The 13,768-nt window shown below is 59.9% G+C and overlaps 1 protein-coding gene across 3 annotated transcripts; it reads right to left on the bottom strand.

Annotated features, from left to right (window-relative positions):
• Window positions 1–4,743: 4,743 nt before the first annotated feature.
• LOC101946749 (uncharacterized) lies at window positions 4,744–12,396 on the bottom strand. Of its 3 annotated transcripts, none has more exons than XM_065569043.1 (7): window positions 12,020–12,396; window positions 11,165–11,266; window positions 9,693–9,919; window positions 9,192–9,330; window positions 6,573–6,703; window positions 6,097–6,149; window positions 4,744–5,887 (listed from the first exon to the last, which is right to left on the bottom strand). In XM_065569043.1, exons 2-7 carry the CDS (start codon window positions 11,201–11,203, stop codon window positions 5,106–5,108), a joined length of 1,371 nt encoding a protein of 456 aa, XP_065425115.1. In that variant the 5' UTR covers window positions 11,204–11,266; window positions 12,020–12,396; the 3' UTR covers window positions 4,744–5,105. The 3 variants fall into 3 exon arrangements, with proteins under 3 accessions (XP_065425115.1, XP_065425114.1, XP_023969496.3); XM_065569042.1 differs by having other exon boundaries at window positions 11,165–11,235; window positions 12,020–12,395; XM_024113728.3 differs by lacking the exons at window positions 11,165–11,266; window positions 12,020–12,396 and adding an exon at window positions 10,119–10,276.
• Between the last annotated feature and the right edge of the window lie 1,372 nt (window positions 12,397–13,768).

Genomic DNA, 13,768 nt, shown 5'->3' with positions numbered 1-13,768 from the left:
TGTGTGTGTGTTGGTCCAGGGGTGTCTGCGTGTCTGGGGGGGGAGGGTTATAGCATGTATCTAGGGTGCTGTTTGGGGGGTCTGTAGGGCTGTCTGTGGTGGGTGTGCATATGGGATTATTTATAGGCTGTGTGTCTGTCTGGGGGCATGACTATGGGGAAGTTGCTAGTACGTGTGTCTTTAGGGGCTGTTCATGGGGTCTGTGCCTGTACCAGGGTTTTTATGGGGTGTCTGTGCCTGTAGCTATAGGAAGCATCGGGGGGGGGTGTGCACTTGTTTATATAGGGTCCCCGTATGTCTACAAGGGATTTTGGGGGGGTGTTCATGGGGTATTGAGGGAGTTATTTATGGGGGTGTCTATGTCTAGGAAGGGGTGATCTGTGGTCACCCATCTGTGGCCCTTTGATCACAGAACCCTGTGGGGCAGGGAGGGGTTATCACACCAGGGCCCCATAGCCTGCTGGGATGGCCGCCCCCCCATACACAGGTCCCCAAGGGATCAGGGAGGTTCATGGGGGGGCACAGATACCTACGTCCAGGCTGTAGGGTTGGCACACTAGGGGTTCTTCCTGGAAACCGTGGGGAGCTGAGAGCACACGGGCCTGTGAGGCAAGCAGCTGGAGGACGAGGACCGCTCTAAGAAGCGGATTCCTGACCCAGACGGGACTACAAGAGGTTCTGGGAGCAGCAGCCCCAGTCTCTAGCCCCCTTGCTGGGTCCCAAGGCCTTAGACGCTGTCAGCCAGATGGGTGGGGTGGTGGACAGGCTCCCACTCCTGGCCCAGCCTATATGTCTGCGTGGAGTCTCCTGGGCTCAGGCCCCTCGGACCCCCAGTGGGAGCAGAAGGTGGGGGTCAATGGGGAGACCTGCCTGGGGTGGGGAGACCCTGGGACAGAGAGAACTGTTGTCAGGCCCTGGGTGGTGCAGCCGCAGCTGCTGAGGGGCTGTGTGACCTGGGTGAAGGTCCCCGGGATGAAGGCTAGGGTGACCAGACAGCAAATGTGAAAAATCAGGACAGAGGATGGGGGGGGGGTAATAGGAGCCTATATAAGAAAAAGACCCCCAAATCAGGACTGTCCCTATAAAATCAGGACATCTGGTCACCCTAATGAAGGCCCTCGTCCTGCCTATGGCCGGATCCCTGTGCAGACCCAGGAGGGGTCGGGCTGGCTGGCCATTGGGGTTCTCCAGGATCTCGGCTGTGAGGTCCTGTTGGGGGGTGACTGTCTCCTTGGGACAAGATCCAGGCCCTGCCCCTGTAACGGCCGAGGATTTGAATTTGAATCCAGGGAACCAATTGGCTAAGAGGGAAATGGTCAGTGAAAATGCAAATGACCTGGCTGGCAGGAGGGAGGTGCTGCTGGGCTCAGGATACCTGCCTACCTGTAACCAGACCCCTGGGGCTGAGTGTGTCAGAGAATTACTCCCTGCCCCCCTGCACACCAGAGCAAGGAGATTGCTGCCTGCCCCCACTGGGACAACAAGGACAGTGCTGGGTGTGGTGGGAGCTGAGACCCCAGCTGAGCGGGGGGACACAGGCAGGGCAGGTCAGCTGCCAACCAGGATTGCCTGGTCCAGACGTGCTGCTGGGATGTGATTACACAGCAGGGACGGAGCTACCAGGGACAGGGCTCGGGGGGCTGTGACCCCAGCCCCAGCCAGCAAGCGGGAGCAGGTCCCACTCCCTTCCCCAGCAGCTGAATTCCCGACCGAGCTGCAGAGGGATCCCTCCTTGGAGAAGCTGAGGGAACTTGCTGGCCACAGCGCTGCAAACCACCTTGGGGAAGGCTGCAGGACAGAGTCCGGTGGGAGAAGGGATTCCTGTACCGGGAATGGGCTCCCCAAGGGGAAGTAGAACTGGGGGGAATCGGGAGGCAGCTGGTGGTACCCCAGGAATCCAAAGGGTTCTTCCCTTTCGAGCTGCTGTATGGGAGGAGAAGGGGGAAGACCCCTGGTGGATCTCTTCCCTGAGGTGGGAGCCAATCTCCCCATCAGGTGTTCCCCATTCAGAGTCACTGGGGAAGCAGCCCAGAACCTGGAGAGAGAGGTCAAGGACATGCTGGCTTTAGATGGGATCCAGCCGTTCAACAGCCCATGGGCCTCACCCGTGGGGCTGGTCCCCAAGGAAGACGGGATGATCTGGTTCTGTGGGGACTATCGGAAGCTTAAAGCCATCACCGTGTCCGATGCCCGCCCCACGCCTAGGCCTGGGGAGAGTCTAGACAAGCTGAGGGGGATGGAGGACTTGGCCCTGGCGTATGTCGATGACGTGTGTGTCTTTAGCCAGACCGGGGAGGAACAGGTGTGCCAGGTGAAGAGGGGACTGGGCTGCCTCAAGGAGGCAGGACTGACGGTAAAAGCCGAGAAGGAGGTGGAGATGATCAGAGATTGGCCCATTCCCCAGACCAAGAAACAAGTCCAGGCCTTTATCAGGATGGCGGGGTGCTACCAGAGGTTTGTACCCCACGTTAGCCCCCTAGCTGCCCCCACCCCGAGCTAGGTGAGAGGGGTAAGCCAGACGAGGTGGTCTGGACCGAGCAGTGCCAGAGGGCTCTCTGTATACTGAAGGAGGCTCTAATCCAGGGCCCGGTAAATCTGGTAAACCCAGACTTTGCCAAGGCTTTTGCAGTGTTCACCAACACCTCAGACGCAGGGCTGGGCACGGTGCTAATGCAAGCCGATGCTAAGGGCGGGAGACACCCCAGCGGGTACCTGAGCAAGAAACTGCTGCCCTGGGAGCAGAACTATGCAGCCTCAGAGAAGAAATGCCCGGCCATGGGGCAGGCCCTTAGAAAGCTGCAGCTGCATCTATTTGGGCGGTGTTTTACTGTGTTAAGACAAAGTTCCTCCTCTATCTTGGTGGGTACTGCACTTATTGGCGGATTTTCTTGCCTCAGAGATTCACCATGTGATTTGGGGGAACAGCCCACAGACCTTCCCCTCTGGAAGAACCCACAGTCCAGGTCAATTGGGAGGTTTGGGGGGAACCCAGGCCCGCCCTCTACTCCGGGTTCCAGCCCAGGGCCCTGTGGACTGCAGCTGTCTATAGTGCCTCCTGTAACAGCTGCATGACAGCTACAACTCCCTGGGCTACTTCCCCATGGCCTCCTCCAAACACCTTCCTTAGTCTCACCACAGGACCTTCCTCCTGGTGTCTGATAACGCTTGTGCTCCTCAGTCCTCCAGCAGCACACCCTCTCACTCCCAGCTCCTTGTGCCTCTTGCTCCCAGCTCCTCACACTCACACCACAAACTGAAGTGAGCTCCTTTTAAAACCCAGGTGTCCTGATTAGCCTGCCTGCCTTAAACGGTTCTAGGAGGTTCCTGATTACTCTAGTGCAGCCCTTGCTCTGGTCACTCAGGGAACAGAAAAGTACTCATCCAGTGACCAGTATATTTGCCCTCTACCAGACTCCTGTATCCGCTGGCTCCCTTGACGCCTTCGAGGAGCAGTGGGCGCTGTCCGGGGTTCTCTGCTCGGTGTCTCCGTCTGGTTCGCTTCGTTTGACCCTTTGACCTCACTCCTGTCCCTGTTCTTTTATTAGTTGTCCCCCGTAATTTTTTGATCTCCAGGCCCTGTGGACCCCCCCTTAGGCTGGGGGGGATCCTTTAGCAGTGGGCGGCCTTTGCCCGCCCACTTCCTGGATCCCAATAGGACCAGACTCCTGTACTCCACTGGTCTGGGTCTGTCACAGTGTATACTGACCACTCTTCTCCGACGTGGTGGCATCAAATGCAAGGGGGTGAGGCTGGGGACAGAGACACCTGTTCAGAGGGTGGCCAAGGTTAAGATGGTGGCTCTTAGCCAAGAGAGCCTGAATTGCAGCCCTCCAAACTGGACCGCTGGAAAAAGACCCAATCTCAGTTTAAACTCCAGGGGTATTGGGGTGGCAAAAGGGCACGGGCCGCGTAAACCTTCCCACATGCAGCCTGCAAGTGCCATCAAGCACAACAGACCCACGGGAGGGTGTGAAACTGGAAAGGCCTAGTGTGTAACTCCCACCAAGGAATGGGAAAGATGCTGGGGCATCCATGGGAACGTTGGTGGGTTCAAACTTCCCCAGGTCACTGGCTAAAATGACCTTGCTCAGTTCGGTCTCGAAGGGGGGAGAGATGTGATGAAGTAGGACTGTTCTTAATGTTTCCTCTGAATACTGTGTGGGTGCCTCAGTTTCTGGCCAACCCTCTGTCGCCTGGCAACTAATGGCCAGGCCCTTCCCCCCTGCAAGGGGATGCTAAAGGTGTGGGAGAACAAAGAGGTCAGGTGACCTCCTGGCCCAGGAAAGTAACAAAGCCCAGAGGAGGAGGGGCTGGAGGGGGTTTCAGTTGGGAGCTGGCTGGGGATGAGGAGTGAGGCAGTCGGGGGTGTCTGGCTCGCTGGGCCCCAGAATGGACCTGGCTGAGGGATCCGGTTCTCTGGACTACAAGCTCTGTTTTAGACTGTGTTCCTGTCATCTAATAAACCTCTGTTTTACTGGCTGGCTGAGAGTCACGTCTGACTGTGAAGTGGGGGGGCAGGACCCTCTGGCTGCCCCAGGACCCCGCCTGGGCGAACTCGCTGTGGGAAGCGCACGGAGGGGCAGAAGCTGAATGCTCCAGGGTCAGACCCAGGAGGTGAAGCCGTGTGAGCTCCTTGCCCTGAAGACAGTCTGCTCCGAGGGAGAGGAGGCTCCCCAAGGTCCTGCCTGGCTTTGTGGGGAGCAGTTCCAGAGCATCGCCCGGGGACTCCGTGACAGCAGCAGGTTCAGGTTTTACCCTTTATTTGCTCATTTCTTTACTATCAAACCGCCCAGGACCAAGGTTTCGGCTCCTTGTGCTAATGGCGCCGATTCCCCACCGGCCCCAATGCGCCAGGGGATTTTATCCCTGCTCGGCTGTGGCGGGAAGGCTGGCCAAGTCCCCAGCCTTCAGGGTGAGCAGAGGATGCAGGGCTGGAGGCAGCGATGGTGAAGGGGCTCCGGCTGCACTGGCTGGGTCAGACAACGACCCACCGGCTAACCCTCCGCCTAAGACCGGGAGCCAGGCACGGGCGGGAGCTCCGTCTCCATTGCCCCCAGCCCCTCTGGCCTGTCCCCTTTGTGCAAAGCAAGTGTAGAAAGGGACCATTACATCCCCTCGCCTGGGGTCCCCCCGGGGTCTGCCCCCACCAGCTCCCACTCCTCAGCACTCAACACCCTGTAGTTGAGGCTCCGGTAGCTGGAGACGTCCTGCCTGCGGCTCTCCCGCGTGGACTCGTAGATCTTCCTGACCACCGGGAGCAGGGGCTCGAACCCACCCAGCCGTGCCAGCTCCTGGCAGTAACCCCACTGCAGCTCTCCCAGCCGGTGGAAGTGCTTGGGGGCCCCCCCGGCCCCTAGATGCTGCCGCAGCTGCCCCTCGGCGGCCACCTGCATCTCGGCAGCAGAGGGCAGGCAGCAGGTGCCCACCAGCACCGCCAGGCAGAAGAGCAGCTGGCAGTGGAAGTGTGGGAAGGGGCAGATCTGCTTGCAGAGCCCGATGAAGAAGAGACTGGGATGGTGCGGCGGCAGCAGGTGCCGGTACAGCGGCGTCACCGTGTGGTCCGTGATCCGCAGGCCCAGGCGGGCGGGCGACAGGAAGGGGAAGCGGTAACGGTACCCGGTGCAGAGGATGAGGACGTCGGCCCTGTGCTCGGCGCCGTCCCCGAACTGGACCGTGTCTCCCGCTACGCGCACCGCCGGCGCTGCCTGCAGCACGTTCCCAGGCAGCGCGGACAGCGTGGGCTGCCGGTGGCTCAGGATCACCCGCTGGGCCACGGGGGCCAGCTGCAGCGTCAGGTCCACGCCGGACGGGCCGGCCCCCAGCAGCACCACGGTGCGGCCCGCAAAGGGCTCCGGGCAGCGGTATTCGTGGCTGTGCAGCAGCCGGCCTGGGAGGAGGGAGAGGGGGGTGAAAGGGGGAGCTGTGGGGGTTCCCCGCCTCCCAATGGGTTCCCCACGCACAGGGCTGCCCTGCCCCATGGAGCGTCTCCCTCCTGCTGTCTTCTCCAGGGCAGCCCCTTCCCCATGTCCCAGAGCCCAGAGCAAAGGGCAGGTCACAGGAGACGGATTTTCCCCAGGGGACCCCGGAGGCTCTTACCTGGGAAGGTCTCGAGGCCAGGGATGGGGGGGACGAATGGGTCGGAATAGTGACTGCAAAGGGAGCAGAAAGAGGGACCCTATTAGTGCTTCCCTGGGGGCCCCCGTTTACTGACACAGGCCCCCCACAGGGAGGGGCATTCTCCAAACTCCAGGCCCAGGACCAGAAGTTTGCTCACCCCCTGGGGAGGGGTTTTTCTGGGGCTCCCCACCCGACACCCCAGGGACTGGTCTATGACTGCCCCCAACACCCTGGGCTCCCCCACAGCCACGGTTTTTACCCCCCTCTGCACACTCCTGGGGCCCCTTGCACCCCCTCCCCGCCCAGAGCCGGGAGAGCCCCCCGCACCCGACCCCGGTGAGTGACCCTGCTCAGCCCCTTTGCCAGCAGCTCCGAGGCACCCACAGGGCAGGGGGAGCAGCAAACTGGGAGCGATCCCCCCCCCCACATTCCACGCAATCGCCCAAGGGCCTCACCCGCTGCAGACAATTACAGCATCGAAGCGCTCGGTCGCCTGCACCATCCGGTCCTGGGCCCAGCAGGCGGTGACGTCCCAGCCGCCCTCGGTGCCCTCGGCCGGGCTCACGGCATCCACCAGCCACGAGAACTGGAAGGGGAGACGGGAGCAGGTCAGAGCCGGGCAGGGAGTGCGGGGGGGGGGGGAAAGGTAACAGCCTCACCCGGGGACTGCTGGAGCAGCCCCTGCAGGGGCCTTGGCTGGGCAGGGTCTGGGCTGTGCCTCTGGGGGTCGTGTCCTGCCGGGGTGACCAGGTGTCCGGTTTTCGACAGGAACACCCGGTCGAAAAGGGACCCTGGCGGCTCTGGTCAGCACTGCCGACTGGGCCGTTAAAGGTCCGGTCGGCATTGCTGCGGGGTTAAGGTAGGTACTTGTCCTGGGGCACTGCGATGCACCTCGGACGCAGCCAGCAGGTCTGGCTCCTAGGCAGGGGGCGGGCAGGAGGCTCTGCGGCACGTGCTGCCCCCGCCCCGAGCACCGGCTCTGCACTCCCATTGGCCGGGAACCTGCCTTAGCCCCGCTGTGCTGGTGACCGGGAGCCAACCAAGGTAAGCCCACGCCCCAACCCCGAGCCCCAACCCGCTGCCCCAGCCCTGACCCCCCCCAAACCCGAGCCCCCTCCTGCACTCCAAACCCCTCGTCTCTGGCCCCAGCCCTGAGTCTCCCTCAACCCAGAGCCCCCTCATACACTCCCAGCCCATAGCCCCCTCTTGCACCCCAAACCCCTCATCCCTGCCCCAGCCCTGAGGCCCCCCCCAAACCCAGAGCCCCCTCCTGCACCCCAAGCCCCTCGTCCCTGGCCCCAGCCCTGAGTTCCCCTCAACCTGGAGCCCCCTCGTGCACCCCCAGCCCAGAGCCCGTATCCCCTCCTGCACCAGAGCCCATACCCCCCCAAACCCAGAGCCCCCTCCTGCACCCCAACCCCCTCATCCCTGGCCCCAGCCCTGAGCCTCCCCCAAAACCTGGAGCCCCTCCTGAACCCAAGCCTGCACCCCCAGCCCAGAGCCCTCTCCCACACCCTGAACCCCTCAGCCCCACCCCAGAGCCCTCACCCCCTCCTACTCCCCAAACCCCTCATCCCTGGCCCAACTCCCTCCCGCACCCCAACCCGCTGCCCCAGCCCTGACCCCCCCAAACCCAGAGCCCCCTCCCACACCCCAAACCCTTCATCTGTGGCCCCAACCCAGAGCCTGCACCCCCATCCCAGAGCCTGTACCCCCTCCTGCACCCCAACCCCCAGGCCCCCCCAAACCCAGAGCCCCCTTCTGCATCTGAGTCCGCACCCCCAGCCCAGAGACCTCTCCCCTCCCTGCACCTCAACCCCTGCCCCGAGCCCCCTCCAACCCCCTAAACCCCTCAGCCCCAGCCCAGTGAAAGTGAGTGAGGGCGGGAGAGAGCAAGCCACCGAGGGAGGGGGAATGCAGTGAGCATGGGGGGGGGAGTTGCCTCGGGGAAGGGGGGGCCTCAGGGAAGGGGCGGGACTAAGGTGTTTGTTTTTGTGCCAATAGAAAGTTGGTGACCCTCGCCGGGGTCCAGCACTGTGCTCAGGCCCGGTCTCAGGGGGGCAGGCAATGGTAGGGTTACCATACGTCCGGATTTTCCTGGACATGTCCGGCTTTTTGGGCTTCAAATCCCCGTCCGGGAGGAAATCCCAAATAGCCGGACATGTCCGGGAAAATAGGGAGGGAGGGCCTGGTGGTGCTCGGCCGGGGGCCGGCAGTGCGGGGCTGGCGGTGCTGGGCCAGGGGTGCGGGGTCGGGGCTGGGGCCGGCGGTGCTCGGCCGGGGGTGCGGGGCCGGGGCCGAGGGTGCTGGGCCGGGGGTGCTGGGCCGGGGGCCGGGGGTGCTGGGTCAGGGGCCGGGGACGGCGGTGCTCGGCCGGGGGCCGGGGCCCCAGGGTCGGGGCCCCAGGGCCCGAGCCGAGCCGGGCGGGAGACACCGGGGCCAGAGCCTCTTGGCCTGGGCCGGCCGGCCGCCAAAGGGAGCCGCTCGGCCGGGGGGCCGGACTGGGCCGCATCCCGCCCCAGCCCCAGCTTACCTGCTGCCTCCCTGTTTCAGGCTTCCCGCCATCATTTGATTCGCGGGAAGCAGGGGAGGGGGAGGAGCAGGGGGTGGAGCGTTCAGGGGAAGGGGCAGAGTTGGGGCGGGGACTTTGGGGAAGGGGCGGAGTTGGGACGGGGAAGGGGGACGGGGAACGGGCGGAGTTGGGGCAGGGCCAGGGCCCCGTGGCGTGTCCTCCTTTTTTAAAATTAAAATATGGTAACCTTAGACAATGGGGGGGGTCTGGTCTGCACCCCTGGGGGCCGTGTCCTGCCAGGGCCCATCTCCGTGCTCAGGCCCGGTCTCTGGGGGGCAGGCAATGGGGGGTCTGGCCTGCACCCCTGGAGGCCGTGTTCTGCCAGGGCCCAGCTCTGTGCTCAGGCCCAGTCTCTGGGGGGCAGGCAATGGGAGGGGGGTCTGGCCTGCACCCCTGGGGGTCATGTCCTGCCAGGGCCCAGCTCCATGCTCAGGCCCGGTCTCTGGGGGGCAGACAATGGGTATCCCCAGGTGTGCCTGCCCCTCCCGGGCCCCTCACTCACCCTGACGTGCTCTCGGACGCGGAAGTGGTCGGTGTAGCTCTCCAGATAGGCCAGCACGTCCGAGTGGTGCAGGAAGGACGGCAGGGAGGGGTCGAAGGGGAAGTCTGGGAACGCCATCACCTCCTTGGGCAGGTTTGTCCTGGGGGGTGTGAACGCCGGTTAACCCCCCTCCTCGCCAGGATGGCGGTGCCGCCCTCCCCCCCCCCAGGTCCCCATCCCCTCCTGCATCTGCCTGCCCCTTCCAGGGCTCGGCACCCCCAGGACTGACCCACGTGGGTAGCAGAGGGTGTCCCAGCTGCAGCGGGAAATGGGGGAAGTGTGGAGGGGGAGGCAGTGAGGAGACAGATCCCCTGGGAGGATGGGGGGGGGGGGGGCTAGTCTCAGGGGAGGGGATCCTACCCTCACACACACACACACACACACACTTGGAGGCCTGGCAAGCTCCTCTGCCCCTGCCTGGTGCCCGGAAGCACACGGCACCCGCAGCCCCGCGCCGGCTACCTGAGGTCCCGGTACATGCTGGAGTGGACGGGGAGCCCATCCGGTCTCTGCCCTGTCTCTTCGGTATAGACCCAGGTGCCCCCGATGCGGCTGGACGCCTCGAACACCACGGGGGGCGCAAAGGACTCGGGGCGGGCAGCGATGTGACGGGCCGCACACAGCCCGGCTGCTCCTGCCCCGATCACCGCCACCCGCAGCTTCCCTGGGGCCGTCATCCTACAGTGCGGCTGGGAACAGGCAAAGCAGAGGGGATGAGAGTTGGGGGCCCAGGCCTCTCTCGCGCCCACTCACCCAAAAACTCCCTGCAACTGCCACAACCCCCCAAAGTTCCCCATTGCCCCTCACCCCTAGATCTCCAAACAGCCACACCCCCATAACTGCCCCCCACTTTCTTCCCCCTGCCTCCTCCATAGAACAGGCTCCTACCCCATTCACAGGCACAAAAACTGCGTCCAAACCCTGCGTGGACTTTGGCCACATCTCGCAGACACTCAGCGGATTCCCCACAGGCCGTCACGCTGGCGTGGTCACCAGGGGAAAACTTTTATAAAGAGTTTGGCACCCATATCCCTAGCACCTCCCCACCACTGACCCCGGACAAACTAGTTACACCAACAGGGATTCCTCGCCCGCACTGAGATGCAGCTGCCTCTGGGGTGGAGGGTTAGGATTATTTATAGAGATGTAAGGGACCGGGTAAAAAAAAAAGTGGAGGAGGGGGATTTTTTTTTTTTTAATGTTTCTGAAGCCTAGTCTGGAAACCTTGGGCATATTGAGAAAAATGGAAAATAAACTAGTATATGAAATATTTTCTCTCAGAAAGAACAGTGCAAGAATTTTTAGTGTTATGTTTAAGATAATATTTTAGTGCAGTCCTTCAAAAATGCTTTCTACTAGTAACTGGTACGTTTTTACAATTAATCAAATGTTTCTCTAGAAACACGAGTTTCTTCTATTTCTGCATGATAATGTCAGTCATTTCTGAGCCCACAGGATACAACCTTCCTCCTTTGTTATAACAATATTGATGTATTCTGTTGTCAACATTTTTTTCTTGTTTGCCAACAGGCAAAAAAAAAAAAAAAAAAAAACACACCTAAGTGCCCCAATACCAAAACTAAATAATTTATACTTATTTCAGATAGATACTAAACAAGATTTTGTTAAGTTTCAGAGTAGCAGCCGTGTTAGTCTGTATCCGCAAAAAGAACAGGAGTACTTGTGGCACCTTAGAGACTAACAAATTTATTAGAGCATAAGCTTTCGTGGACTACAGCCCACTTCTTCGGATGCATATAGAATGGAACATATATTGAGGAGATATATATATACACACATACAGAGAGCATAAACAGGTGGGAGTTGTCTTACCAACTCTGAGAGGCCAATTAAGTAAGAGAAAAAAAACTTTTGAAGTGATAATCAAGATAGCCCAGTACAGACAGTTTGATAAGAAGTGTGAGAATACTTACAAGGGGAGATAGATTCAATGTTTGTAATGGCTCAGCCATTCCCAGTCCTTAATAGCCATGTTAGTCTGAATCTGTAAAAAGCAACAGAGGGTCCTGTGGCACCTTTGAGAAGTATATACAGAAGTATTGGGAGCATAAGCTTTCGTGGGTAAGAACCTCACTTCTTCAGATGCAAGATTTTGTTAGGTGCTAACTAAATTCTACACAATACCCATTTGATTCTTAAAGAAATAAACGAAGTTTAATGACAGGTTTCAGAGTAACAGCCGTGTTAGTCTGTATCCGCAAAAAGAAGAACAGCAGTACTTGTGGCACCTTAGAGACTAACAAATTTATTAGAGCATAAGCTTTCGTGGACTACAGCATCATCATCCGAAGAAGTGGGCTGTAGTCCACGAAAGTTTATGCTCTAATAAATTTGTTAGTCTCTAAGGTGCCACAAGTACTCCTGTTCTTCTTTTTACGAAGTTTAATGTTGATCAGCAAGTAACTAGCTGTTTCAATTTCCCCCACATTTTCTAGGTAGTTTACACCCCAGCTGTGTAGACAGGAACCCAGCACGGTAAGGAAGTGAAAGATAATCCTGTTTCCAGCTGACACTGCGGTGGATATCCCACGCCGTGGGGCCAGGACACTAGGAGGGAGCTGCCTAGGTGGTCTCTAACGAGCACAACAGGGCGGGGGGTGGTCTCATTCTCTTCGCCCCAGACGGGGACTGCCCCCCAGCTGTGCCCTGGGGCTCCAGTAAAAGGGATTTCCCCTCACCCTCCTACAGGCATAACTGGGGCTCAACCCCTCCCCGCGCATGGCTCATTGCCCGCCCCCTCTCAGCCCCACTGCTGCCCCCTGACTCACCAGCTGCGCTCAGACCCACATGCACCTTCCTCCGTGGCACCCCGCAGCATGCTGGGAGTTGTAGTCTTCTGCTTCCTGCCCAAACTTGGTGCCGAGGTGCGGGGTCCTGTGTCTGAACCCCTTCAGCCCCCCGCCGGGGGCAGCAACCAGCCCCCTTTCCTTGTACAAGGAGCGTCCAGACAGAAATCAACACAACCAGCCTCTGAACGTCGTTGTTCTTCTGGAGTTACGTCAAACGGCCTTAAATGTGCTGGAGACATGAAGAAGCAAAGCGTGGGGCCAAGGGGGTGACGGGCCGCGCGGGGAGTGAGCGATGCCCTGTGCCCGCCCCCCATGGATGCAATGGCTCCGGGGGGCAGGTGGGACAGTGTCCTGCAGCTATTCCCGCCGCCCAAGGCTAATGACACTGGTAGCCACGTGGGGCAGTGCCCTGTGTGTATCCCCCAGCCCCACACATGGTGCGGGGGTGTGTGTGTTGGGGCGGGGGGGGATAACCTCTGGCATCTACATGGGGCAGTATCCTGTGTATAGCATCACAACTGCAGCAGTGACCCCGGGGGTGTGTGTGTGTATCCTGTGTATAGCATCACAACTGCAGCAGTGACCCCGGGGGTGTGTGTGTATCCTGTGTATAGCATCACAACTGCAGCAGTGACCCCGGGTGTGTGTGTGTATCCTGTGTATAGCATCACAACTGCAGCAGTGACCCCGGGGGTGTGTGTGTATCCTGTGTAGAGCATCACAACTGCAGCAGTGACCCCGGGTGTGTGGGTGTGTATCCTGTGTATAGCATCACAACTGCAGCAGTGACCCCGGGGGTGTGTGTGTATCCTGTGTAGAGCATCACAACTGCAGCAGTGACCCCGGGTGTGTGGGTGTATCCTGTGTATAGCATCACAACTGCAGCAGTGACCCCGGGGGTGTGTGTGTATCCTGTGTAGAGCATCACAACTGCAGCAGTGACCCCGGGTGTGTGGGTGTGTATCCTGTGTATAGCATCACAACTGCAGCAGTGACCCCGGGGGTGTGTGTGTATCCTGTGTAGAGCATCACAACTGCAGCAGTGACCCCGGGGGTGTGTGTGTATCCTGTGTATAGCATCACAACTGCAGCAGTGACCCCGGGTGTGTGTGTGTATCCTGTGTATAGCATCACAACTGCAGCAGTGACCCCGGGGGTGTGTGTGTATCCTGTGTAGAGCATCACAACTGCAGCAGTGACCCCGGGTGTGTGGGTGTGTATCCTGTGTATAGCATCACAACTGCAGCAGTGACCCCGGGGGTGTGTGTGTATCCTGTGTAGAGCATCACAACTGCAGCAGTGACCCCGGGTGTGTGGGTGTATCCTGTGTATAGCATCACAACTGCAGCAGTGACCCCGGGGGTGTGTGTGTATCCTGTGTAGAGCATCACAACTGCAGCAGTGACCCCGGGTGTGTGGGTGTGTATCCTGTGTATAGCATCACAACTGCAGCAGTGACCCCGGGGGTGTGTGTGTATCCTGTGTATAGCATCACAACTGCAGCAGTGACCCCGGGGGTGTGTGTGTATCCTGTGTATAGCATCACAACTGCAGCAGTGACCCCGGGGGTGTGTGTGTATCCTGTGTATAGCATCACAACTGCAGCAGTGACCCCGGGTGTGTGTGTGTATCCTGTGTATAGCATCACAACTGCAGCAGTGACCCCGGGTGTGTGTGTGTATCCTGTGTATAGCATCACAACTGCAGCAGTGACCCCAGGGGTGTGGG

The sequence above is a fragment of the Chrysemys picta genome, chromosome 16 (genome assembly GCF_011386835.1).
Source record: "Chrysemys picta bellii isolate R12L10 chromosome 16, ASM1138683v2, whole genome shotgun sequence".
Classification (NCBI taxonomy): Eukaryota; Metazoa; Chordata; order Testudines; family Emydidae; genus Chrysemys; species Chrysemys picta.
This window is presented reverse-complemented; position numbering and strand designations above follow the sequence as displayed.

What these genes read in the sequence shown, in the direction of transcription:
- LOC101946749 (XM_024113728.3), bottom strand. Translation starts at nt 10,172, where the DNA reads ATGTGGCCAAAGTCCACGCAGGGTTTGGACGCAGTTTTTGTGCCTGTG. An exon ending in GCGTCCGAGAGCACGTCAGG is followed by an intron (nt 6,704 to 9,191) that starts GTGAGTGAGGGG and finishes CTCCCCTTCCAG; the next exon opens with TTCTCGTGGCTGGTGGATGC. An exon ending in GCTGTAATTGTCTGCAGCGG is followed by an intron (nt 6,150 to 6,572) that starts GTGAGGCCCTTG and finishes CTCCCTTTGCAG; the next exon opens with TCACTATTCCGACCCATTCG.